General features: G+C 35.7%; 2 protein-coding genes and 1 pseudogene across 2 annotated transcripts in view; 2 read left to right on the top strand and 1 right to left on the bottom strand.

The window, feature by feature from the left end:
- Positions 1–594: 594 nt before the first annotated feature.
- The window catches only part of LOC128160910 (acetylcholinesterase-1-like), a 128,465-nt pseudogene continuing 101,552 nt past the window's right edge, over positions 595–27,507 (bottom strand).
- Positions 7,026–27,507, top strand: part of LOC128160327 (uncharacterized) — a 52,217-nt gene continuing 31,735 nt past the window's right edge. Inside the window, exon 1 of the mRNA XM_052823629.1 lies at positions 7,026–7,122. The gene's annotated coding sequence lies outside the window, so the exon portion shown is untranslated. The remainder of the gene's footprint in view (positions 7,123–27,507) is intronic.
- Positions 7,608–9,571, top strand: LOC128160335 (uncharacterized). The gene has a single exon (XM_052823639.1). It carries the CDS (start codon positions 7,608–7,610, stop codon positions 9,270–9,272), a length of 1,665 nt encoding a protein of 554 aa, XP_052679599.1. The 3' UTR covers positions 9,273–9,571.

Genomic DNA, 27,507 nt, shown 5'->3' with positions numbered 1-27,507 from the left:
AAATTACATCTACATGTATCTATCAATAGTTATTATATGACAAATCAAGGTCTAGTATATCCTATAAATTATTGTTTTGTGTTTTGAAATTCTTTCACCTGGGAACAACGATATTTTAATATAAAAAATCAGTAATAATGGAATGAGGTCTCAGGCGCTTGTTTCATACAGGAGATCTATTAACTATTGACAATATCACTGTTGTGTATAGTTAATAGACTTCCTGTATGAGAAAAGCGCCAATATAAAACAAAAAAGATTGTATGAATATTTAAAGAAAATAATTTTCATTACAGGTATTACCGGTAGTATTATAATCAAAGTATGTCGAATTTTTCCCGAATTAAACATATGTCGTTATTTTCCTCGAAGACACGTTGGAATAATACGTGAATTCGATGTATAAAACTTTCTACATAGTTACTCAGTGTGAAATATTCTTTACCTTTATCCGCCACTATTTTTTTTCCACACTAAGCACCGCCTGGGTTGCCCTTCGGTTTCACCATATCGCAATTCATAAATGATCATTCGTTCGCATTTCAAAAAATATTTGTTGCCTGTTCTATATCTTATTGTCTTTGCGTCAAATTTCTATCGCTGTAGAGAAAAACGGAACTTTCCTCTGGAAACTATCTCAATGAAGAATTTCTCGGGTTGTCGGGGGTCGAAATCTCTCATTTGTGGAAGAGTCTTGTCAGACAGTCGATGAGAGTAGACGGCCCTGCTCCACTGGACACCCAAACAAACCACCCAAATAAATGACCACATTGTGTTATTACATGTACGACTTAGTATCCCGTTTATATAACTGTAAGCGTATCTGCATGTAAAATAATTTGATTCTGCAACATTCTCAACACGTTCAATATACTTCTCATTGTTTATGAAATAATTTTATGAATTTGATGAAACCAAAGGCATAGTCGTCCTTAATTTATCTGCTTTACATTACACTACGTCTGATGTACACTTAGTCTATAATAGTTTTATCAAAAATGCTACACGTTTTCACCTACTTGTACGTTTGATTCTTGACTTTTTTAACAACTTGTAGAATTACACGGTATACAGAAATTAGGACTTAATACGTAAAAAATAAGGTGATCCCCCTTGTCACACGCAGTCGTTGAAATGCTTTTCCTCATTATTATCTCATAATATAACGACACAAATACGTACGACATATTTATCTCGTTTGTATGACTTATTTTATGTAGTAATAATCACTATCTCGTACCTATCATGCACGTAGCATCAGAGGGGAGGGGGATGGGAGGAGGGGGTCTTGCTCAGCAAAAGATTTTTCTTAAATTTACATACAAAAAAAATGAATTAACATGGACCTGCCCCCCCCCCCTCCCCGCTTATTTGGAACGATGTAAAATATTGAATTGAAAATAAGGAAATAAACATTGAAGTTAAAGGTACAGTAGCCCCCCCCCCCCCCTCCACGGATTAGGATTTTCAGGATTTAGGAAAGTAACGGTTTTTCCTTTTCTATTTTGGCTTGTCAATTTTTTTTTATGATTCTGGTCCCCCACTTTCAAAAACAATGCTACATGCCTGTGTATTTCTTTGTATTATCTTCACATTATAAAACAAACACATCAAAATGCCTGACAGCAAGCCGTGGTCGCTGGACGTCGTATATTTATTAAATATTGTCATATATATATTTATATAGCCAAACTTACAGAAAGACATCACGATGGTTTAGCATATAAAACTATATGAAATATTCATCAGAAATAAATATTAGAAACATAACAGAAATCTCTTTTACACAATGCATCAGGACAGGGAAAAAAGGAGATAAAATGATAGAAATGATTACCTGAATAACACCTGTCTAATACCTGTTCCACTCTGCAATTCTATTGGCTACTAAAAGACCCTTCCATAATGCACCGCTCCGTAAATACAACATTTTCCCGTATTACTACCGAACGCGAGAAATTACAATTACTCGCACTGCATTGCAGTTTAGACTGTTAAGTCAATAACCTGCTTTTTTGTTTGCAACAGTAGCAGTGGGGACTTCCAAACCCGGATATGAAAAGCAATAGCTCGACGGAAGAGAGATTTTGACCCAGTTGTCATCATATGGTACATAGTGTGGCGTGTGCGCCACCCACAGTCACCGTACGGAATTCATTAAAATTGTTATAATAACAGTTATATAACAGTTAATGTAAAGTAAGATGAGTTCAATGTCGGAAACTTGCGTTGTGAAATTATACTGTGCAATAGCAGCTTTTTATTTTTTGCAGCAAGTTAATATTCTAATAAATGTAGCTCAAACATAAATTTCTTCAGCTTACTAAGTTAGGGTTACCTTATTTGGGCTACCAACAAAGAACTGGATATTGTCTTGAACCTGCACTGTAATGCAAGCCGTTGGTCGTAGAAACCGTAGTTCCCAGTTGTTTCTACCTCTAGGATTTTGAGAAACCCAAGGACACCTGAAATATGAAAATGATAAATTATTATAATAAATACATATGACGTTGCATATGATATACCATGTAAAAAATATATTTTTGTTCCAACTTAAAGAATGTATTATAAATTGTCAATGTTAATGTTTCATACCCCTCACCCTTTAAAATCTTGTGATATACATGTACATGTACATGTACGTGCAAATAAGAAATTTGGAAATAAATTCTTTTTCAACGCCTCCATGAGTACTTAAACAATACTTAGCCGATAGTTTAAAATAAGAATAATCTGAACTGCTGAAGCGATTGCTAGTCCATTGTAGAAAGGACTTCCGGCGATGAACGCCTGGTAATATCCCCCCCCCATGTATTCATACGAGCACAGAGTACCGATGGCTGTGCTTGGTTTGTTAAAGTTTGTTATTGGCCCCTAATGGCGTGTACACATTTACGGTCAAGCAGTCTTCGCTCATCTGAAAGAAGAAAAGGCAAACTTTTTTATTGACCTATACTTCATTCTAGGTTCTACTTTCCGTCATTCATTTGATGAATAAATTCGATTTTTATAATTAAATGTCGATTTTTTTTTCATACGTTACGACAACTCCCATCCCCCAAAAACTACTTTTTGGAAAACTGTTTCTCTATCTCGTCTGGTAGAATTTGTATTATCAGCGGGATTTACATTGCAAACATCATACAAAATACTGGAGAGATAACGTTAAAAAAAGTGTCATTGGTGCTCCGAAAAGTTCTTAATGAATCAAAGGTGTCAGTGTTTTCAATCTAAATTCCCATTAATGAATTCATAATGATTGTAAAAATAATTTTACAACTTTATTTGTTTATGCATGTATTTGTGTATAAGAATTAGAAAAACCATAAATAAGAACCTGGGACACAGTAAACTAATTACCGATAGACTATCTAAAAATATCATTTACTTCTAACATGTTATTTCTAGTTTCCATCTCACGGGGAAAAAAAGGACAAGTAGATTTTTTTTTTAACAAAAACGACACGAAACATTTTTATCGACAACAATAACATACCGATGTGTTGCACTTTGACAGGTTATCTGAACAACAAAAAAACAAGGGGTTGCGTACACTGGGGCCCATACTGCTCTGCCAACATTGCTTCACTGGACGGATTGTGAAAATCTGTAATTTATTTTACTACATGTAGTATATCAGTACATCAATATACGGGGAGTATCATTGTATTTTTTAAATCAAGTATGACACCCTATGTAACAGAATTTGTATCTTATTTAGATCAGTGAAGTAGAGCACTGGCCAAAATTCCATCTATAAACTATGGTGTTCCGATGGGGCCACTTCGACCTTCGCACTTTCGCCTTTAGGTCGAGGTGCGAGAGTGCGAAGTTGCGAAGGCGAAAGTGCAAAGGTGCAACGGAGAAAGATGCAACGGCGAAGCGCGAAGATGCGAAGGCGAAAGTGAGAAGGTGCGAAGGCGAAGAAGCGATACTACTATCGCTCCTTCGCCATCGCAACTTCGCACTCTCGCCTTTGCGCTATCGCCTTCGCCATTTTATAATTGTGGAGCTCTCTATCGTTTAAAGACAATTTCAACTGTATAAAAGGACATCTGAAGGAGACGATAAACTTTTTAAAATTTATTTGCAACAGCCTGCGTAGATCCATAACTTTTTCGGGGGGGGGGGGGGGGGGTGTCGATGGATAATTATATTTGTCGAGGGGGGGGGGGGTTTCCTAGACATATTTTGGAGATTTTATTATATATAATTAATATAATTTAATTTTCCGGGGGGTGGGTGGGATCTGGACCCTCTCTCCCCTTTTACTGCATGCGTGAAGTTATTAAAATTGAATTTTCCGGGGGGGGGGGGGGGGGTCCCCCTCTAGATCCATGCATGAGCAAGGAGTGTCGCATAATGAACTGTGTTTGATCCACGGTAAACAAACAATGGAAAGTGACAGCGCAGTACAGTTAAGGCGGTCAATATATGTGATGAAAACACGTATACTTTAGTTCAACTGGCATGTCCTTTTTAAAATTAATAACAGTTAGTCAAATGAAATATATATTTAAAAAATATATATATAACAGTAAAATATTTCATGTTCATAGAGGTCACGTGAGATGGCAGTAGCATGGTACAAGCAGATGTATAATTTTTGGTTTTGAGGTTAATTAAAAAATTCAATATTGCAAGGGCATAATCATGTTAAAATTCACAACTGAATTATAAAATAACTTGATGTTATATCGTAGATTTTGAAAAACGGTGCGAACTTTATAAGATAAGAATATTTGTTTGTAGAAACCGTAATAATTATTTATAATGCATATGTTGAATAATTTTGAAGGTCACAGGGTTAATTTCATTAAAAAATAAATAATTTGTAAGATTTTTCAAAGATCGTAGAAGTTTTTAAGTTACATAGAATATTTCAAATTCACACGTAAAAGTTTGTCAGGATCAGGTAGGTGTATGCCCTTGCAATTAAGTGATTTATTTAGGTACTCAGATTTTAGATATACGATATTTTATACAAAACCGAGGTGGCTTCTTTATACGATGCACACTTTTAACAAAATGAAAATAAGACTATATAGGTAGCATTCTACTAAAAACAATGTTAAACAAAATATCCATTTATCATTTTACGTTAATCTATGACATTTATTTTTCTTCGCTATAAAACTGCATGATAGCCTTCAATGACTTAACTTAATGCGTCATTTTGAAGCATATGACGTCATATTTTGTAGTACAGCGAGAACGAAATCTCGCTTATTTTTCAGTGTGTACGATATAACGGACATCAAAATTGTAAGTAATAACATTAGTTGTTTTCAATTAAAAGATAAGTATAAATTAATTTTGCTAATAAATAGATTATTTAAAAGTATTTTCGGGGTTTGTAATATACTGTGATGTCATAATGCACATTTCCCGTACTTTTTGTCTGAACGAAGTTTATTAACAGCCTTAATTAACTGTGCTGCGAGGAATCTGGAAGTGCATATGTATATATTATGGCGGACATTACATTTTATGTGGCATGGAGTATATAATGATTAGGCATAGCCAGCACTGGTAAACATATATGTCACATATACACATTAAAATATTTATAAACAGTCATAGTAAGCACAATGGCCTAGCGCATGCGTACCAATAATATCATGGATTAGTCGGAAAACCTCTGCAAGTACGGTGCCTGCATCAAATTCTATGTAATCTACCGAGACTTTCGGAATGCTATCAAAAAAGGCGAAAGTGCGAAGTTGCGAAGGCGAAGGAGCGATAGTAATATCGCTCCTTCGCCTTTCGCACCTTCGCACTTTCGCCATCGCATCTTTGCGCTTCGCTGTCGCATCTTCGCACTTTCGCTCCTTCGCCCTCGCACTTTCGCCTTCGCAACTTCGCACTCTCGCATCCTCGACCTAAAGACGAAAGTGCGAAGGTCGAAGTGGCCCCATCGGAACACCATAACAATCTGACAATTATAAATGAATTAGAATATCTAAATTTTTTTTCGAGAATATTTCAAGATCTAAAGCCCTATGATGTTCGGGTCCGGGTCAGGTCATTGCATGAACAACCACTGCAAACGCTGTTGCGCTGTCATACTTTCATACAACATGCCATAGGCGTCGGAACCGGGGGGGCTAGGGGGGAGGGCTTAGCCCCCCCCCCCCCACTTTTATTGCAAAGTTAGACCTAACCATAAGGGACATCATAGAGGGTTCAGCCCCCCCCCCCACTTTTTCTCGCCGCAAAGATAATTGTTTCTAAATTTACCTTGAAAGACTTGAAAGACTGAGAAGCTGGAGTGATAGGCATACCCCCCCCCCCCCCCGGATTAGGAATTTCATGATTTGGGGGAAAAAAATTGGGACGTAAGATGTAAGTTTTTTTTTAGTAGGTATACTCCTCAACCCCCCCCCCCCGGATATGGATTTCTATGATTAGTTTTTTTCCTCAATATTTCTGAGGATTAGTCTAGCCCCCCCCCCCCCCCCATTTTCAATTTGCCTCCGACGCCAGTGCATGCGATTACAGTGTCGCATTGTCGCATTTTCAATCAAGACACTATCACACTGTCATGCCTTCACTTAACTTGCAATCACTCTGTCACATCTTTACACAGCATGTCATCACACTGTCACGCCTTCAGTACAATATAAGCCACCACACTGTCAACATCTACAAAGAGTTAACATACTGTGGCACTATTTTATCCTCACACACGCGCTACAGAACTGACACATCTTTATGCAATACACTTTTGCACTGTCAAATTTTCACGAAACAGGATATTGCACAGTCAAGTTCACCTTCACAAAACACTAATGTCTATTACACTGTCACATCTTCATTTGCTTTTTCCATATTTTATTTAATAGATTCCGACCTAAGTTCAAGATCTAGTAAAGGATTCCAGTTTGAGGCTAGTTCAGCAGATCGAGTGCTTGCGAGCGCTCGCCATTGTGTTGCGGGTATGAGGGATTTTGGCGACTCGCTCTGCCGAACACGCCTCCTCAGGCAACGCCGATAGCAATGTACGGGGAGTAACTCGCGTATATTTTTTTCCTGATCATTGCAGGTGGTCACAATAGGAACAGCCATGTTTGGGGCACGCATACCAGAAAGTTAAAGACTTTGTAATTTCTTTTTAACAAGGTTTGTATATTCTTATCTCTAATTGAATATTCACGTAGCTAACATTAAGTTGCTATAGCTATGGTCATAAAACATATAATTCTAATTAGATCTACATTATGAATAGAAATTTTAAAACTTACTTTCGTTTTGAATATATTCAACGCAATACACAATAGGTAATCATACACAACCATATCAGCTTGGGTTATTTTACAATGGTTAATAAAGTTTAGAAAACTGTCCAGTGATTTTGTATCAATATGTGCTGTAGGCTAATCAAACTTGAACGGGATGGGGGGGGGTGGTTTGGTGATTTAGTCCTTTAGGTGAATTTTATAAAGAAATTTAAATTCAAATAATGTTTTATGAAAAAAAGAATCTTCACTGTCTGACTTAAATTATAAATATTAAGAACACATTAAAAACTTTTATTTTTTTTCATTAAAAATAAAAATATATAAGTATTAAATAATTTCAAATTTGTTTTTAGTGATTGAACAACCATGGATCCTCATCTAAGTGCCCAGGATGTACCCCGATGTGACCATTGTGAGACCGCCAAAGTTCACAGCTACTGTGACATTTGTCATTTCAACCTATGCATGTCATGTATAGGCAAACACATCTCAGATGGGTATGACAGACATAAAATAGTCCCATTCCAGGAACGAAGGTCAACCCTCATCTATCCTAAATGTGGAACACATACACACAAAAATTGTGAATTTCAGTGCAAGGATTGCAACAACATTTTTGTTTGTTCTTCCTGCATGGCATCTGAACAACATGGAAGACATAAATTTGTAGAAGTTACAGAAGTTTTCAAGACAAAGAAAGATGATATTAAAAAAGATGCAAAAGAATTAGAAAATCATATTTTCCCTACGTATGAAGAAATTGCACGTGACTTGGAAAATCAGCTTGCCAACCTGGATGGAGGATATGAGAAAATTACAACAACAATGTCTAAACAAGGAGAGCAATGGCACAGAGAAATCGACATCATCATCAACAAAATGAAAACCGAAATAGGCGAGATAAAAGTGAAACATAAAGACATTCTTCAAAAACATTTGGATGAAATCAAACAGATACAGTCCCTAATAAAACAAACTTTACAAGCCATACGGAAAATCGAGAAATCCACTGAAGTATCTTCAACTATCGAATACAGCTCCAAGATCAGAGAGTTCAGCAAGATTCCGCCCAAAGTTAAGGTTACATTGCCAACATTCATTCCAAAACCAATAGACCGTAAGAAGCTGTATAGTTTGTTTGGAGAGATCACCCCATTATCCACTGCTATAGAAGAAAATGTCTTGTCACTGAACCAACCTACCACTTCAGTTAGAGAACTACTGAATGAACCCGAGCTTGTTGCCACAATACAGACTGGGCATGAATATCTACGCAGTGTCACAAGTCTGAATGGAGACAAGATATGGACGAGTGGAATGACCAATAATATCAAATGCTTCAACAGTAAAGGTTCACTCCTCCAGACAATCCAAAACAAATCAGGTAAATTCCCCGATGATATAGCTGTAGACAGTAATGGTGATCTACTGTATACTAGTGGGGCAACAAGGACAGTGTATAAAGTAAAGAATGGACAGACAGAAGAGTTGATTAGATTACTGAAATGGGTGCCTCGTCAGCTGTGTGTCACCTCTACTGGTGATCTCCTGGTTACCATGTACAGTGATGATGAAACTCAATCCAAAGTTGTCCGTTACTCGGGATCTACAGTGAAACAAACAATTCAATTTGATGATGAAGGTAAACCTCTCTACTCAGGGAGTCATAAACTTAAATATATCACAGAGAACAGAAACCATGACATCTGTGTAGCTGACTGGTATGCTGATGCAGTAGTGGTGGTTAATCAGGACGGAAAACTCAGATGGAGATACACCGGTCATCCCTCAGTTACAAAGAACAAACCATTTAAACCCTATGGTATCACATCAGACAGCCAAAGTCGTATCCTGACAGCAGACAGTGACAACCATTGTATCCACATTCTGGATCAGAATGGACAGTTTCTCCGTTACATTGATAACTGTGATCTGAAGGATCCTTTTGGTTTATGTGAGGACAATGATGACAATCTGTTTGTGTGCGAGTATTTCAAAGGCAATGTAAAGAAAATCAAATATCTAAAGTAAACATCATCAATCGTTTAAATGTGATGCAAATCAAACAAAAGTGGCCTTTTTCTGTGACTACTGAATTTCAATGTTAGCATTTACCATAAAATATATTTAAACTTTAGTACTTTAGTTTTGTTATACAGATGAATTTATAAATTCTATTCATTCATAACATTAATAAGTTTATTTTCAGTTAAAAAATAACTCTAATCTTACTTTACTATTTGAAGAAAGTGGCATATGAGTATTGTTTGCATGTAATTTACAGCTATTGTACAGTATCGAATAAATTGACACGTGTTTTGTCAATTATCAGGATAAAAGTTAATTTAAGACTCTTGTTGCTCAGTCTGATGTTAAGCTAAAGGGGGAATTTCAACCGAGAAATCTTGGAAATTTTTCATATTTTGCAATTTAAATCATTTGAACACCGATGTATTTATAAATATCGAGTAAATAGGCAAAATGTGAATCAAGGATACTCTTGGGACAGAGTATATATAAAAAATGAAACAATTTCTTGATAAACTATATGAAACCATGGGAAAAGTAATTCCGATACCTATAATATTCAATTTGTGATGTGGGACACCTTCATATTGTGACGTTTTTCCGATAAATAATTTTAAAATGCTTTCTTTCCCATTGCTGTTACCAAACAGCGTGGCGCTATGGGTTAGTTCATTAGCAATGAATCTATAAGTCATGAGTTCGAATCCCGCCATGGCTTTTATCTTATTTACCTTTCCAAAAAATTTTACGACATATTTTTAGTTAGGAGTCACGTGAACAACCTCATGTGTAAATTTATCAGCGATACGTCATATGCACAACAAGTGATGACGTATCGCTGATGATGTTCTCTGCTTGTTCATTCCTCGAGCAAGGACGCCATTTTCAATGGGAGAGGAAAATCTCACATTAGCGGACCTTTCGGAAGTTATTTCGAAAGAATTTAAAGTGTTGGAAGACAAAATCGATTGCAAATTAGAGAATTATCGCAAAGAATTACACGAGCTCGCTCGGGAGCCGATTACATGTGATAGTTTGGACGATCGTGATCCGCCACGTGGCAGTGCCCCGATCACTAGATCACTGGCTGCACTGAACAACCCAGTCCCACTTTTGTATGTGCCGCTGGGATAGGCCCGGATACCCAGGGTGAGTTTCAGACATTAAAAGATACTTTGAATAGAGTAAAGCTTCCATCCGAACTTAAGCTAAATGAATCACGTCAAGGGATCCAACGCGCGGATCAAGCGGTGTACCACGTTTTGACAAAATGTGCTAGATATGCAGAAACTTCCTTAAAACTACTTTCTACAATAGAGCCAGGGACAAAAATTTCCTCGGAAACACTCGAACAATTCTTTTTGATAAACCAAGCTCAGATTCAGTATCTACAGGATGAATACGCATCCATCTTAGTCAACAGCAAGTTCGACTCGACGACATCAAAACTCTTTCGCGCACTGCAAAAGAACACTTCCGGACTTAACGCCAGTTCTTTGGAGACGTTACGGTCGGCGGCTTCCTTATCAGCGGCGGCCAAACCACCACCAACCAGACAGTATAGTGGATTTAGCAATCGTGGATACTATAGGGGTGGATCTCGTGGAGGTTATAGGACCGGACCGGACACGTTCGATCGTTTTTCGCGCCGACAGTTCCCTACCAAAAGAAGACCGGACGACGGTTCGTCGGACAGGGACGTTCTTGACATCCAATCTACTTCTTAATGTGTAGGGCAACTTTAAGGAAGAGTATCTCACACTGGAATAAGATTGGTACATCGGATGTTGTTAAACAGTGGATATTGGAGGGTGTGAGGTTGCCTTTCCACGAATTGCCGGATAACTTTGAACTACAAAATCATACATTGTCCAATGCACAACAATTGTTTATACAATCTGAAATTCACAGACTCATTGAATGTGATTACATAGAGGTATGTGAGAGAAAACCTAACTGTGTGAGTCCTTTGGGTTGTGTGCCAAAACGAAATGGTAAATATAGGTTGATTACTGACTTGAGAAATTTAAACTCATTTTGCTCACCTCCTAGATATAAGAATGAGGATGTGAGAGATCTTGCATCAATCTTAAAACCTCATGACAAATTCATTTCTTTAGATATTAAAGATGGGTTTTACCATATTCCTGTCCATCCATTAGATAGAGAGTATTTAGGATTTCGTTGGTCAGGTGTTTATTACAGGTGGAAAGTACTACCTTTTGGCTTGAATTCTTCGCCTTACTTTTTTGCAAAAACAGTCAGACCAGTGTTAGAGTATCTTAGAAGCATTGGTCTTAGAGTTACAGTTTACGTCGACGATTTCTTGCTGGGTGCATCCGACAAGTATATTGTAGATGCTAAAGACCAATTGTTACATACATTAGAAGATTTAGGTTTTTTAATAAATTTTGAAAAGTCCCAATTAATCCCATCAACAAAAATTAACTATATTGGGTACACTATTTCTAATGCACAGAATAAGCTGATCGTAAAAGTTCAGTCTTGTCGCATTTCAAAACTGAAACGCGCCATACGTCGCGCATTAAAGGAACAATACATTAAGGCGCGTTCGCTCGCTAAGATTGCCGGTCAGTGTGTATCAACTGCGTGGGCAGTCACGCCGGGAAAATTATTGCTGAGAAATATATACCGTTTATTAAGTGAACGAGATTCTTGGGATTCCAAGCTCGCGATCGGCGCGGAGGTCGTTAATGAGCTAACGTGGTGGCTAACTGCCGCGAGTCACTGGAATTCGCGAGAATTATGTACTCGTCCAGTAGAAATTCAAGTTATTACGGATGCCTCCCACCTTGGATGGGGCGCTGTTTGCAACGGCAAAGTAGCTTCAGGGGACTGGAACACGCGCGTGTCTTGCGCATCATCAAACTACCGCGAAATGATGGCAATTTTATTGGCGATCATATCATTTCGGGCGATACTGAAAAACAAGAGCGTTCAAATACTGTCGGACAACATTACGTCGATCGCATACATAAACCACAAGGGTGGGCCGTGTCCAAAACTTTCACAAATAGCCACGTCAATCTGGACAGAAGCGTTCGACAATGGAATGTCCATTCAATGCGCGCATATTGCAGGTCGCAAAAATTTTGCAGCCGACTACTGGTCGCGAACACCAGACAAGCACAACTGGATGCTTCACCCCAAACTCTTTTCATACATAAACCGGATGTGGGGCCCACACACAATAGACAGATTTGCAGACTGTCTCAACACACAACTCCCGCGGTTCAACAGTCGTTACTACGAACCACTCTCGGAGGGTATCGATGCGCTCAGCCAAGACAACTGGCAGCAAGAGAACAATTACGTAAATGCCCCATTTTGTCTCATACCGCGGGTGCTAGATGTAGTAGAATCCCAGAGGGCGGTAGCCACAGTTATAGCCCCAAAGTGGCCAGCCCAACCATGGTATCAGAGATTAGTAAAACTGTCGATTGCACGACCCCTGAAATTACCCCAAAAGTAAAAAATCTATCGGTCCATGGGCGTAGTTCCGGAGCCTTGCCGAAATACGAAATGGCAAATCTATGCCTGGGGGATATTTGGCGTTCGCGCTTAACGCGGTTGGGCTGGTCACCTAGAGCAATAGACAGGTTCGAGCTGTCTTGGGCTCGCGGTACGTTGCGCTCGTACAACAACGTTCTTTTACAGTTGTATGATTATTGCCATGAAAATGAAATTAATTTTCCACCAATGAAATCGGCTGCACTTGCTAATTTTTTCTGTGTCATATCAAGTAAGTCTCACCGTCCCCAGTCAATATTGCGCACTGCATCCGCCGCCATTGGTCACCTTTACAAGGCTAAAGGCTTAGAGAACATTGTACAAGATGAGTCATTACAGCGACTTATAACAGCTCTCATCAAAAGTGGTACAGAATGTCCAATGAAAAGGTCAAAAGTTATGCCGGTGGAAAATTTTAATGAACTTTTTACTACGTGGCCGGAAAACGATACGCTTAGTGTGAAAGATTTAAGGCTGAAAGCGATCACACTTTTAGCACTAACTCTAATGCTAAGACCTTCGGATATTGCCCCAAATAATATACTTTTCGACGATATCTCGGGTCATACCCTCAAACAAAATTTTACCATGAAAAACATTGTATTTGAAAAAGATTGTATGAAAGTGACATTTTTTGGTATAAAAAATGACGCTTTGCGAAAGGGCTTTGAAGTACTATTGCCAAAAAGCAAGTCTGTTAAAATTGACCCTGTGCAAACGCTGTATGATTACATAGAAAGGACGCGGGGACACAGGGGTCAGGAAGGCCCTGTGTTCATTTCGTTAAAATCCCCTTACAATGCAATTGATTCCTCAACGGTATCTAGGATACTCGAAGAGGCTATAGTTTTGGCAGGGCTATCTACTAAAGAGTTCACGGCAAAATCTTTCCGCCCCACAGGGGCAACAACTGCTATTGCACAAAATATGAATCCTGAGATTGTCAGGAAGGTTGGTAGATGGAAGAACCAAGAGGTGTTTTTTGAACACTACGTGCATAGTCAAACACCTAGTGAATATACTGAATCTGTTCTTTGTGCGAAATAGATTCGCTTTCAAACTTTCAGTCATTTTTTTTTCCTCAGTAATTAGGCAACAATTGTAATTATGTTTTATTTGTTCAAATAAACTTGTATATATATAATATGTGGTTGTTCACTGTGACGTATGTTTCCATAAATAGGAGTCACGTGAACAACCTCATGTGTAAATTTATCAGCGATACGTCATATGCACAACAAGTGATGACGTATCGCTGATGATGTTCTCTGCTTGTTCATTGGTTAAGCTGTATTAGAGGTGTGTGCGAGGGGAATGAATGACAGTGGGGAGCTAGGCAACAATTGTAATTATGTTTTATTTGTTCAAATAAACTTGTATATATATAATATGTGGTTGTTCACTGTGACGTATGTTTCCATAAACGAATATTTTCTGTGTATTTTGGTTTGGGTTTTTTTCAACGAAAAGTAATAATTTTGCATAGACAATTTGTATAAAAGAGTGAACTATTAAGTAAACTTATATCTTCAATAGGCATATCTATTAACTTAACTAATATTTTATTATGCAAATAAGTACATAATAGTATTGGACATCAGACTATGCTTATTTTAGTCCTCTATTATGCAATCTGTTTTCTAAGTTTCGAATTTGAATGATAAAATATTCTTTTAAATACGTTTCTAACATTAATATGATTTTTAAGTTTTTAGATGAACATCTCCCCAAATTAATTATTTCCGATTCAAATAAAGATATCAGCATCATTTAAACGTAATTAACAATAACGCGTTAGCGGGTTATGTACATTTTTTACTGCAATGATTGCTACCTTCATAACCCGCATGAATCATCAAAGACAGTTATTTTTTCTTATTTATATTTACATCTTTCCTTTTAAAAGTTAATAAATTGATTGCATAAAGTAAGTAAAATTCACTTAATTACTGTAATACACAGTACATCAGTACGTAAGCTAAAAGGAACAGCCAAATCTTCTCCTATAGGAATTTGAGTCTGAAACCGTCTTGAATATTTCGTGCGGTCTGTGATTTTTCTTATGTCGCTGTAGGTTTTGACCAACCGATAAACGGGGCGTGTAGATTTCAGTCCTGTCAGTTTCTTGTCAGTTTCAATTGCTGTAGATTTCGACCAATCTATATACAGGGCGTGTAGATTTCAGTGTGGCTGTTTCTGTAGAGATTACCCTGATGCGCTTTCGCGCAACAAATTATGTTAAGTTGGTGGGGGGGGGGGTGAAGCTTTTACAGTAAGCAATGCCATTTACCGGAAATTTTCATTTTTCAATAAATACTCTAAATTTAACAAACGTGATGACGTTACATTCATTGTTCCTATTGTGACGTCATAGTAACATAGATCTCAAGCAATTTCTTCGCGACGCAAACAGAAAAATGATTGTAACTTGTCATTTGGCATTTTATTCGCTGAAATGTGAATATGGATACTTGTCCTCCAGAGTCATGGGTAATTATAATGAGCTCTTTCAATTTATGTCATCATTTAGGTTTTGGTTCTTTTTATATTTAATTAATTTTCATTTTATGGTAGGTTGGTTACATATGTATTATTTGTAATGATTTCCGCAGAATGAATTTTTTTTTTTGCTTTAGCTGCGGCTGAACAATCAAACGCACCACCATCCCAGCCACCACCCCCACCACCCGCCCCCTTCATCATCAACCCCCGGAACCCGGGCAGCTCTGTGGACCCCCCACCTCCTAGAGCTCCTCGTCGGCGACGACTCAGAATCAGGTTACCATCTCCCTGAATTTGCTCTGCTACTTTACAAAACGTGGGTAAGTGGTTGATGAAGTCTTTGAACAATTATTAAAATTACAGATATTTTCTGTATTCTAACATTAATGTACATATGTAGCTGTATTGCATGTAATATTGGACAAAAATCATGCTAACCGATGATTTTTTTTTAAATTTACAGATTTTTAAGAAATCCATTTTTTTCTGTGGGGTTGATCCCAATATCAGATCTGGGATTGTAAAGATACCTGTCCACTAGAAACGGAGAACAAGGGATTGCAATAATACCAATTAAAGATTGCTTTAACTGATAATTCCGTTAAACTGAATAAATTATTTGAAACTTCTATATACGAGATGCACGAGGATAAAAACCGGGTATTTTAATGCTTCAGAAATTGGACGGTTTTTTTTAACTTCATTATGATATTAACTCAGTATGATTTTAAATAAAATATTTGAATATATTTCAAATTGTGTTATATTTTCATTGCATCAAATATAATCATGGAATGCATAAGGACATTTGTTAATAATAAAAAAAAATGTGTGCTGTCTGTCATTCTACCCTAACTTCGTGTTCAAGATATTTTCAATACAGTTTCATTTGAACCTTGCTGAGTATCTTTAAATGAGAAACTATTTAGATTTAGTTTTAATAAGATTGATCATATAAAGATGACGTAGTTCTCTAAATTGAATTTTAATTTTTTGAGCTGTGCATTTTTCTTGTGTGGCGGATCAATGAAATTCCACATTATACGTACATGTACATCCCTTCTAAGGAAAAATAATTTGGGAGATGGAGTGTTTTGAAAATCTTCATTCCCAGTTAAAATTAATATCAAATACAAATATTCTCTGTCCCGAGTTTTTGCTTCCATCACTTTTTGCTTGATATTTCGATAATCATAAATACCCTAAGTTTGTGCTCAAACTACGTTCATCCACTAATATGAAAAATGTCCAGATTACCTGTTTTGAAACGCCCCCTCTACCGCTTCAAGTCTACGGGGATTTTGCATTGCATCAGCCATTAATAAGCCCGGATGATGACGTTGAAAAATTGCGCAAGGTATCCCGAATACTTCTGAATGGAGAAAAGATGTAAACATTTCGCAATAAATCTCCGTAAGAAATTTGTTTTCGTTCCTGTGAACTTTTATGAGTGAAAAGGGATAATTGTTCAATGAAGATATCTTGGATGGGTCATTATCAAAATATGCAGACTTTTAAAATATGTAAAACATGAGAAAATTATTGGTGAAAAAATTACTTTGATTGCAAAAAACACATTTAACAAACAATAATGTATAACATCTAAAAATTTGCAAACATTGGAATCTACCATTTGGTGGATAATTAGACTAAAATTAAATGAACTGTGAAAATTTTGTCAGTGGTGTAACAGGCATATAGTATAGGAAAAAATTCTTAAATAAAATAAAATAATTCTTTTAAAATGATGGACATAAAGTTTATATCAACAAACTTCATTTAAAGTTATTAGAATTAGATAACAGAAAATATTTGACACATTTACATAGTGACCAACATAACATTTGGGACAAAGTCTTGATGTTACTCAACAAATTTTTAATTTGAGCATTAAAAAGAACACAACTGGATTTTTCTTTTAATGGAGCATAAAAAAGACATTATTGTAAATGCACTGGTGTTTTCAAATATACATGAATCATTGTCAGTTAATTTTATTTGGAGAAAAATGTACACGTTACACCACTGATTATTATGTTTTACCACTGACTTAAAGTTACACCACTGACCTAGCGATAATAAATAAGAGATAAGTGTGTTAAATTTTGTAAAATAAACTAATTTCTATTTTTGATTGCATTTAAAACATGAAAAATTTGATCTTAAATAAAAGTGTTCGTGCCTCTTTCTTTCATAATCTGAAGATAGACACACTGTTACACCACTTATAATCAGTGTTACACCACTGACACAAAAATGGCATGTAGATGTTTTTTTTACATGAATTCACTCATTCTTTGATGTTATATTTTTTACTATTGGCATCCACACACTTTTATCCACCTTGTACCGAGTTCGAACTTTCTTCGGCTCATCAATCTCACAAACAACATCTTCAATACTATACCAGCTCATATCAATCATACACTTTGGATAATAAAATTGAAATTTCTCCAATTTTCTCCAAAATCTATGCATACAATGCATATACACTTCCTCTTTGTCTATATATGTTTTTTGAAGCTCGGCTAGCATTTGTTACCTTTAAGTATTTGAAAGATTTTAGTATAACATAATAGGGAATGTGAAATGTCAGTGGAATAACATATATTATTGTACACTATAAGTCATTAAAAAATTCGATTTTTTAATAAAAATATGATGTGTATAATTTCATTTCTTTATTAGAATAAATTTGTTTTTACTTTTATCTTTTAATCAAGTATTTAAATGGGTAAAACATAATTAGAGCATACAAAATGTCAATGGTGTTTCAAATAATGTCAATGGTGTAACAGGTCTCATTTTCCAGATTAAGAAAACACAATTGCAATTAAATAGTCAAGCTTTCTTTATTGTGACAGTGTCTAACTTGTAAAATTGATAAATAACAATTGTTCAAAATGCTCAAAATATAAATGAAATGGAAGAAAAAGTAAAATAATTAAATAATGTCATGTGGTGTAACAGTTTTTTCACTGGTGTAACAACAATTTTTGGTTACACCACTGACCGTTATACCACTGATGTATCCATAGTAAATGTAGCAGTATGACCCAAGAGAACAGATACTACACTAAGCTACTTAGCCTATGTTATAATGTGATAAACATTCATCATTTATGTGAAAAACTTTTTTGTTCTTTCATAATAGAAAACCTTAAATAGCACGTTATCCCACTGACACAGTTTACATTGTATTTTTCGGAGCATACTAACATTTTCTGCCATATTTTCTATCACAATGATGTCATCACTGATACATTTATCTTTTTAGTAGCAGGGAATGATGTCACTATGATCTGGGGGATTCCAACTGTAGTACAATATTATTTACTTGATGTATTTTAAGATATTTTTATATAATTTGCCTTGTAACACCAATGACAAAAACTTTTTGTACAAGCATATATCTCATCAAATTCACTGTTTTTAAAAGAGAACTTGTTAAGGAGCATAGCAGAAATTAAAATATGAATGTTGTTTTGAAAATTAACGGCGATTTTTGGAATAAAACATCAATATTATTGAAGATATTGTAGGTTAAAGACGTTGGAAAAATTTAATGACAACATAAATTCACTGAAATCTCATAACAAATAATATTTTTTTTATACTTTAAGCAGTAAAATTGTCGATTTATTTGTTCAACAATATGGGTTTAAGTTTCTAAAATCCAATGGTACTGTATATATTCCCCAGAACATTATTTTTCCCCCTTTAAATTGACACTGACGCAAAAGGCTGCATATTTTGATAATGACCCGGATATATTCCCTTTTATCGATTTCAACTGTATTTCTTTCACAGGTACATGTATGTGTATTTTTATTAAAAACCATCAAAAGGTGATGGAAGCAATAACTTGGGACAGTCGTACTATAGGTACATACATGTAGCAATATCAAAAACTTGACAAATGTTTCTTTGTATGATTTTTGTACTGATGTTTAATTCAAGTTTTTTATAAAACATTGGGATTCATCTAGTTTTTACGATTGAAAGTATAAATCTGTCCACAGACATATATACACAATGTATATATGGCGTGTATGTCTATGATTTGTCAAAGACTTACATATTAAATGGAGTGAGAAAAAATTCCCTTATGAGAAAGAACATGGTATTTAGACAACATAAATAACTGTATTACAACAAACTATACATATTACTCGACCCGGATCCTCCCCCCTTTTTTTATTGTTCCTAATTGTCGTCTGCAGCAAAATGTAAGCTATACATCTTAAAAGGAAGTCTAAGCTTTGGCGGTTTTAACATTGTTCTCCATGTAAACTGTGATACATGTATTAACCTGGAATTAAGCTTTTTTAATTCAGATTCAAGCTTATTATAATTACTTTTTAACCTTAATCATTCATGATTGGACGCTGATTGAATATTCACAACAGAGGAAAAAAGTTGGTAAATATATTTTCTTTATTCTAATTTATCAGACGTTTTCTAGATTTTTTTCCGGGTGAAGGGGGAGGGGGTCGAACCTTTTCACAAAATCAAACCCGTCAGTCAACTCAATCTTCTTATAAATCTTTCTATTGTAATTTTTTATCCGGAACACCCCCGGACTCCCCTCTAGATCCGCACATTTTCCTTACATAAATACACAGTGTGATTAAAATCAAACCATCGCAAGCTCCTTTCATTTTATTGTCGGATGAAGCACAATCACAATGAAATGGGCTTGTGAATTCTTGATTTTAATAAGATCGGTTACGCTTATATAAGAAATAGCACAGGAGTTTGAAATTTTATCAATAAAGCACCAAAAAACTTATTTTATTGACTGACCCATGAGCTATGAAATAGTAACACATTGTTATTTTCTAAAAAAAAAATTTAGCAACAGTTCACTATCATAAGTGCGGATGGCTGAATAAAACTAAAATAACATTAATTAACACATTGTAGCGAATATTAAAAATTGGGAGATTCTTTTAAATCCGAAAAAAAAATTGCAGTGATTAAAATTAATGATGATATGAAAAACGGGCCTAAATGTACTGGTACTGAATCAATGCTAAAATCATCATCTTTGTAGGTGTGCGTTCTAGCAACCAATCAAAATGCGGGTTAGAACTTGGCACGTCAATTGACCTTGACCCCGCCAACCATACTCTGACGGTATCGGGACAAGGCAGTCATAAGACAAAAGTCGGACTGATAAACCGTCCCCGATTACAATGTTTGCATCGAGACAGTTTGTCCGTTTATTTTCTACCTCTCAGGTAATATAGATAACAAAAATGTAGGCCACTAAATGACTAATCCTCAATTCTGCACCATTATCATGCTTGTATAGTCTAGCTGTAGTCGATAGTCTGGTCCAGATGTCGGATCAAACAGACCGCATGCTGCAATATCTAGTCGTGATTTTACTAACAGTAATTAATTGATACGTGTTAAAAGGATAAGGAACAGTCATATATCACCTCATTTGTGTGTTAATATATGGTAATCTTTTCTATACGTTGTTTTGTAGTGTACAGCTTTTCAATCTCTATAGGGCCTTTTTACAAAATGAAGATGTTATTTTTGCCTCTTTTCCATAAAAGCATATATATATATATTTTTTAACAGTAGTTATGATAATGCACTCAGTGCTGACATGTTAAAAAAAGAAATATGTACGTAACAATTTTTTTAACTTGTTATAACACTCATTGAATAAATGCATTGAAGTTTCTAATTTCATTTCGACGTATGATGTAACTTATAGTAAAAATGTATTAAATCTTAAAAAATCTTCTTCTCTACTCCCATATATATTTGTTAAAAACTAAATGCATGATTATGATGTCCATGAAGCCCTCTACCAAAATTGTGAAATTCATGGCCCCTGGGTCAGGGGTGCTGGCTCTAGCTAGGGTTGGGCCAATATGGCCATATGGTAAAAATGTATTTAATCTTAGAAAATCTTCTTCTCTACTCCCATATATTTACATTTTCCAGTGTTTTTGCCTGTGATAACGCTACGTATCGATTTTGTACTATAAAACCCATAACTACAAATTGGGGCGCCAGCGGGGTTTGCTTATTTATATTTAAATAGTTAACCGTTCAATGGCTTAAAATTATAAATATTAGTAATAAGGAATCATTCTTTGAATATTATGAGATGATAATTCCGGTCGGGATGTGATCAAATCTATCATAAAGCCCTTTGGGCTTTATTGGATTTGATCACGCGCCGACCGAAATCATCACCTCATAATACTCAAAGAATGATTCCTTAATCCTTATATATTTTTGTTAAAAACTAAATGAATGATTATGATGTCCACGAAGCCCTCTACCAAAATTGTGAAATTTATGACCCCTGTGTCAGAGGTTCATCTCTAGGGTGGGGCTGATATGGCCATGTAGTAAAAATGTATTAAATCTTAAAAACCTTTTTCTTTACTCCCAAACATGTTGGCAAAAAAAAGAATACATGGTTAGCATGTCCACTAACTCCTCTACCTAAATTGTAAAATTCATGGCCCCTTGGTCAGGGGTTCAGGACATGGGGGGGGGGGGGGGCAATATGGCAATATACATATGTAGTGTTATTGCATATAATGTTTTAAAATCTTCTTCTTTTTTCTGACACATCAGTATGAAAAAATGACTTCATAATTATGTTTACCAGGAAGTCCTCTACTAAAATTCATGTCCTCTGGAGTATGGGTTTTGACTCTAGGGCAAGGCCAAAATGGATGTATAGGTATTAATGCATATAATGTTTAAAAATTGTCTTCTTTACTCTCACACACCTGAAAGGAAAACTGAATTCATGATTTTGTAGACCAGATCTTCAAGTTTTTCGCCAAAATTATAGGTTTCATAGTTCTTTTTGAAAGATATCAGGCAGGGAGGTGGTCATGCAGTGCAGTAAATCACAGAAACCCCTTTCTCCTTATCTTACATTTTTTTCCTCAAACATGAAATGTTATTGTTTTCAAGATATACCTATCAGGTAAAATAGGCCAGATTTGACATGTTAAAGGTTAATATTCAGTGACAATTCATAAGACAGTAGGAGTCTTGATTTTGACCTTATTTTGAAGTAGATTTGGAAACAAGGTCAAGGCACTTGCATCTTAAAAAAAAATTAGGTTGGCAGATTAGGAATTTAATATTTTTAAAGGTGTGTTTAATAAAAAAGTAATTTTAAACCTTTATTATTGAGAACATCTGAATACTGTTCTCTTTTTAGTAAGACAAAAAGTAAAGCTCTGAAAACATCAAAGTCAAAAACTGTTTATGTCATACGGTCGTTAGAGAGAGGGGAAAAATTATTTTTTTAAAAGGTGACTCAAGATTGAACCTAGATCATGACTGAAGATATTGTACCCTGCGTACACTGAATTTATTGAACACCACACACACGTGAATTATTGTACACTGTAACAGTATTTTTAGCATTATATACATTTTGCCATCAGTACAATACATTTAATCAGGGCTCTCTTTGGGTTTTTAGGAAAATCAAGGTCATTATATTTCATACAATTTCACTGACAGTACGTTATATCTGTATAGGACTAGTCTCTCTCCATGTCGATGGGGCGTTGACGGAGATCAAGGCCATAACTCCCATAATTTGTATCACATTATTTAGCTTACAATATGCCACAGTCATCTTGACTAAAGCTAGCCCCTACTAATTCACTTCGTTGTACGTCAGACTGCATTGTTCCTCATACAAAATGTCTGCGTTGAGTTTGCAAATATCAGCTAAATGAAAAAAAAAATGAAACCAAAACATTGAATTCATAATATACATGACTGTATAATTAACAATATTTTCCAGAGCTTTCAATATTTATCAACAAATTTTGAAGACACAAAGAAAACCTTATTAAACTAAACTATATGCAGGTTAATCATAATTTAATTAATTAATAATTTTTTCTATCCCTTCTCTCTGCATTACTCAGCTTTGGCAGCAGCCAAGGACAACATCCCTGTGTTTAAGTACAAAAGATGGCAGATGAAGAAAGTGGCCATTCCAGAAGTATTGGAGGAGTACAAATCTGTGGGGGCAGAGCTCAACGTCCTCCCGTTCTGTTCTCAGTTCATCCCCATGGACGTCATCAACTTCCCCAAGTACCAGTCCATCATCTACCACCCCTCCCTCCTACCCCGCCACAGGGGAGCTTCTGCCATTAATCGGTATGTATTTATTAATCCAATACAAATAAGATAAGACCAACTTTGGGCCCTAGAATGCAAACAAGTAATTAGTAGTGTTAAATATTGTGTCAGGGTTGTCTCTAAAAATTGAAATAGAAGGAAGAAATGAATAAGTAATAAGTAGAAGGGTCAGGGGGTCTTGCTTATAGCTACATTGCATTTGAAATGCAATAATAGACGGGTAATTAAGGCATTATAGGCAGGGGAATTCCCGGGTCTAAGACCCCCCGGGTCTTAGAGACAACCCTGATTGTATTCATGTTCCGTAATTTAAATTTAGCTTCCAACTAGGCACTACATTTTTTAGGTTCTATTCAATATGATTTAGGTCCACATCTCTGAATGTTACAGAAATAAGTTTCTTTATCACAAGTTCTTCTCCTCATTGGAATGTGTATGTGCTTTGAATTTCTGCAAGGCAGAATTGTTGAAATGTACATCATTATACCCGCACTTTCTAAAGAAAGTTCGGGTACCGGTATATTGTTGTTACCCTGTTCCGTCCGTCCATCTGTCCGTCTGTCCGTCCGTCTGTTACGTTTTACTTTCTCAAACTGCTCTTACATCTTATAAACCAGCAAACTGAACTCTTGGAGTTTGATTTGGGATATCATGTGGTTTTGTAAAAAGGTTTCAAAAATTCTGTGATAGTCCTGGGGGTCAAATAATTAGTAAAAAATGATGTTTTTTCACAAAAAACCTTCTTCCTGGAACTCCTCCTACATTTTCAAAAGTAGACAAATCGTCTTTTGGAATATGTTTTAGGGTATCCTATAGATGCGCAATAAGGTTTCGGAATTTTCAATTTTGTCCTGGGGGTCATTTAATGGCTGAAAAATGACGTTGTGTTTTTGTTTTACAAAAAAACTGGTTTCAAAAACGTCAATTTTTTTTGGCAGTAGCCAAATGATCTTCTAGAATATGATTGGGGTGTCATATTGAGGTGTGATCAGGTTCCAGAATAATTTTTTTAGTAAGGGGATCAGTGGGCAACAAAAAATGACATATTTTTGCAAAACAAGTATGGTTCCCAGAACTCCTCTTAAAACTGTTGGAGTAGCTACGTCATCTCTTGGGATATAATTGGGGCTGTCCTATAGTTTTAAAATTTTTAATTTAATCCAGGGAGTCAAAAAAGTAGCAGAAAATTGACGTTTATCACTGAAAAAACCCCATAGATCCAAGAGCTCCTCTTATGATTTAATGGATAGACACATCATATCTTGGGATATGATAGGGACTGTTCTATAGATGTGCAGTAAGGTTTTAAAAATTTAAATTTCATTCAGGGAGTCAAAAAGTAGCAGAAAATTGACGTTTATCACTTAAAAAAAACATAGATCCTAGAACTCCTTTTATGATTTAATGGATAGACACATCATATCTTGGAATATGATAGGAACTGTTCCAATGATGTGCATTACTGTTTTGAAAAATTAAATTTAACCCTGAGGCCCTTACCTACATACCTTTTGATGCCCTTTAAGGATCAAGAATATATATGGTTAAGGGGTGGGGATCTCGCCGTTTTCGAGATATTCGTGCACTTCCTATTCGAGGGGGGTAATGACCACCCCCGGAGCCCATGACCTACATACCGTTTGATGCCCCTTGACACAAGGAACAAGAATATATATGGTTTAATGGTGAGGATCTCAACTGTTTTGACGATATTAAGGGACTTGCTGTTTGAGGGGGTCATGACCACCCAGAGGGCCCATGCCTTACATAACATGTGATGCCCCTTGACATCAGAAACATGAATATATATGGTTTAGGGGTCATGATTATAACAGTTTCTTAGATATATGGTAATTTCAAATTCCTGGGGGATTGGGATGACCCCAGGGGTCAGATCTAATAAACCCTAATTGCCAGTAACAGTCAATATATATATGATTATGAAAACCCTATATTATTATCTTTGTCCGTTTTCAAGTAACCATTTACAATGGAGTCTAAGATTCTTCCTACAAGGTGCAATGTTCGACCCCACACCCTTTTGACCCCCCCCCCCCCCCCGAAAACATGTATTAAGAACCGTACAAAAACAATTAGTCTCCAAATTTCATTCGGGAGACTTAATAATAAAGATTAAATAGAGATAGGATCATAAAACATCAATAATTTAAAGATAATTGACAAGTTCTGATTCTAAGGGGGTCAGGATGACCCCTTAGGGTCATGACTTACATGCCATAATGATCTGGCCCTGGTGCCATAAAACTTAGACGAGCTCTATTTTGATTTCAGTCTCACTTTTCCACTAAATGTTCCTTTACGTTTTGTAAAAGTGAGACTTAGATCATAAGTAAGCCTGTCTAAGTTTTATGGCCCCGGGGCCTGATGCGCCATGACCTAAGGAGGAATAACATCAATCATCTATGTTTTGTAATACTTCCTATGTATATATACATGTTTAGTTTGTGTTTTGTTCTATACTATTCATGTTCATGACTGTAGTATGGCTTAGTCTTATTTTAAATTACATTAAAAAATTGTCAAATATATGACCTGGAACCCCCACACCCAAACAAACTCAAATATAAACTGCCTGCCCCCCCCCCTCCCCCCTCCCCCCCCCCCCCCCCCGTTGTCGAATGATCTATTAAAATCAAAATCTAAAAACTTTTATAAACTGGTAAAAAATGTTATTCTTAAAAAATATTACATTACACCTTGCATATTTGACAAATGATCTATTGAGATATGATCAGAGGTCATATTTCTATCTTGGGATCAATAACTAGTATTCGCTGACAAGTTAAAATTAATAATAATAAATGATTCAAGTTATAAATGTTTATACTCCACATTCACCCCCCCCCCCCCCAATCTAACCTGGTTCTAAAGATTCAGTCTTCTTAATACATTCTTCTTACATGTGTACAGTAGCAAATTTTAAATCATTTCTTGATTGCTTTTTCTCTCCTGATGCACATTAACATTTTGGAAATGAGCAATTTTTCGTGGGGTCAGACCAGTCCCATAAGGTCATGACCTACATTGTATTTGATGCATTATAATACATTAAGAAAGAAATACTCCTTCCTTCCTATTATATCTCATATAAAAATGATAAGTGTCTACACTTACTAACATGTAATTTATATACAAATTTAAAAAGAAATTGTTTATACACTAGGGTCAATATGGGGTCAACTCAATACTGCAAGTCTGACAAATGAAAAAAAATAACTTTTGCAACTAAAATGACAGAAACTTACAAATGCGATAGGATAGGTAACGATGATAAGCTTATTTAAATATTAAAAGATGATGATACAGTATGCTGTCAAAGGGAGATCACATTTAGAAAGTGAAAGTAGAACTTATGTATGCTGGCATCTCATTATATTGTGCTACTGCTACTACATGTATTATGCTTACCTATAACACTGTGCCGGATAATTATGCCAGTGCCAAGGTGGCATTTTTGCGCCCGCTTAAGGCGCATTTCTCTAAAATTTCATTTATGTCATATGATAGACCATAGCCTAGAGAGTTAATAACCACCTTTGACTCAGGTATATCTCACCTGACAGGTGAGATATTTACCTTTAAACATAAATATCCCATAGGAAAAAAAAAATTCCCCTAGGAGAAATCATGTTCCTGTGGGAATTTTACAAAATCCTATAGGATAAAGACATTTCCTACAGGATTTTTAAGTTATCCTGTAGGAAATATTTCTCCTGTAGGAAAATATTAAATCCTATAGGAAGTTTAAAAAAAATAATTTCCTATAGGATATTAAAATATTCCTGTAGGAAAATAATTTCCTCTAGGAATTTTATTTTCTCCTAAGGGATTTTTTTTCTCCCATAGGAAAAATATTATCCTGTAGGAGTAAATTCTCCCTTAGGAAATTAAAAATTCCTATAGGAATTATTATACTAGCCAACGATGTACATGGTTAATTTATACATCCTTAGCATGACTTAGTCCTAAATTGGACAATTTATATATCTCATTGAAGTTTTTGTCTAAATGTAGTCTGTAGTGTTGCAAT

The sequence above is a fragment of the Crassostrea angulata genome, chromosome 8 (genome assembly GCF_025612915.1).
Source record: "Crassostrea angulata isolate pt1a10 chromosome 8, ASM2561291v2, whole genome shotgun sequence".
NCBI classification, from domain to species: domain Eukaryota; kingdom Metazoa; phylum Mollusca; class Bivalvia; order Ostreida; family Ostreidae; genus Magallana; species Magallana angulata.
The sequence above is the reverse complement of the archived record's forward strand: the minus strand, read 5'-3'. Positions and strand labels throughout refer to the sequence as shown.

Bases quoted from the DNA above. Each gene is read 5' to 3' on its own strand.
- LOC128160335 (XM_052823639.1), top strand. From the start codon at position 7,608: ATGGATCCTCATCTAAGTGCCCAGGATGTACCCCGATGTGACCATTGT.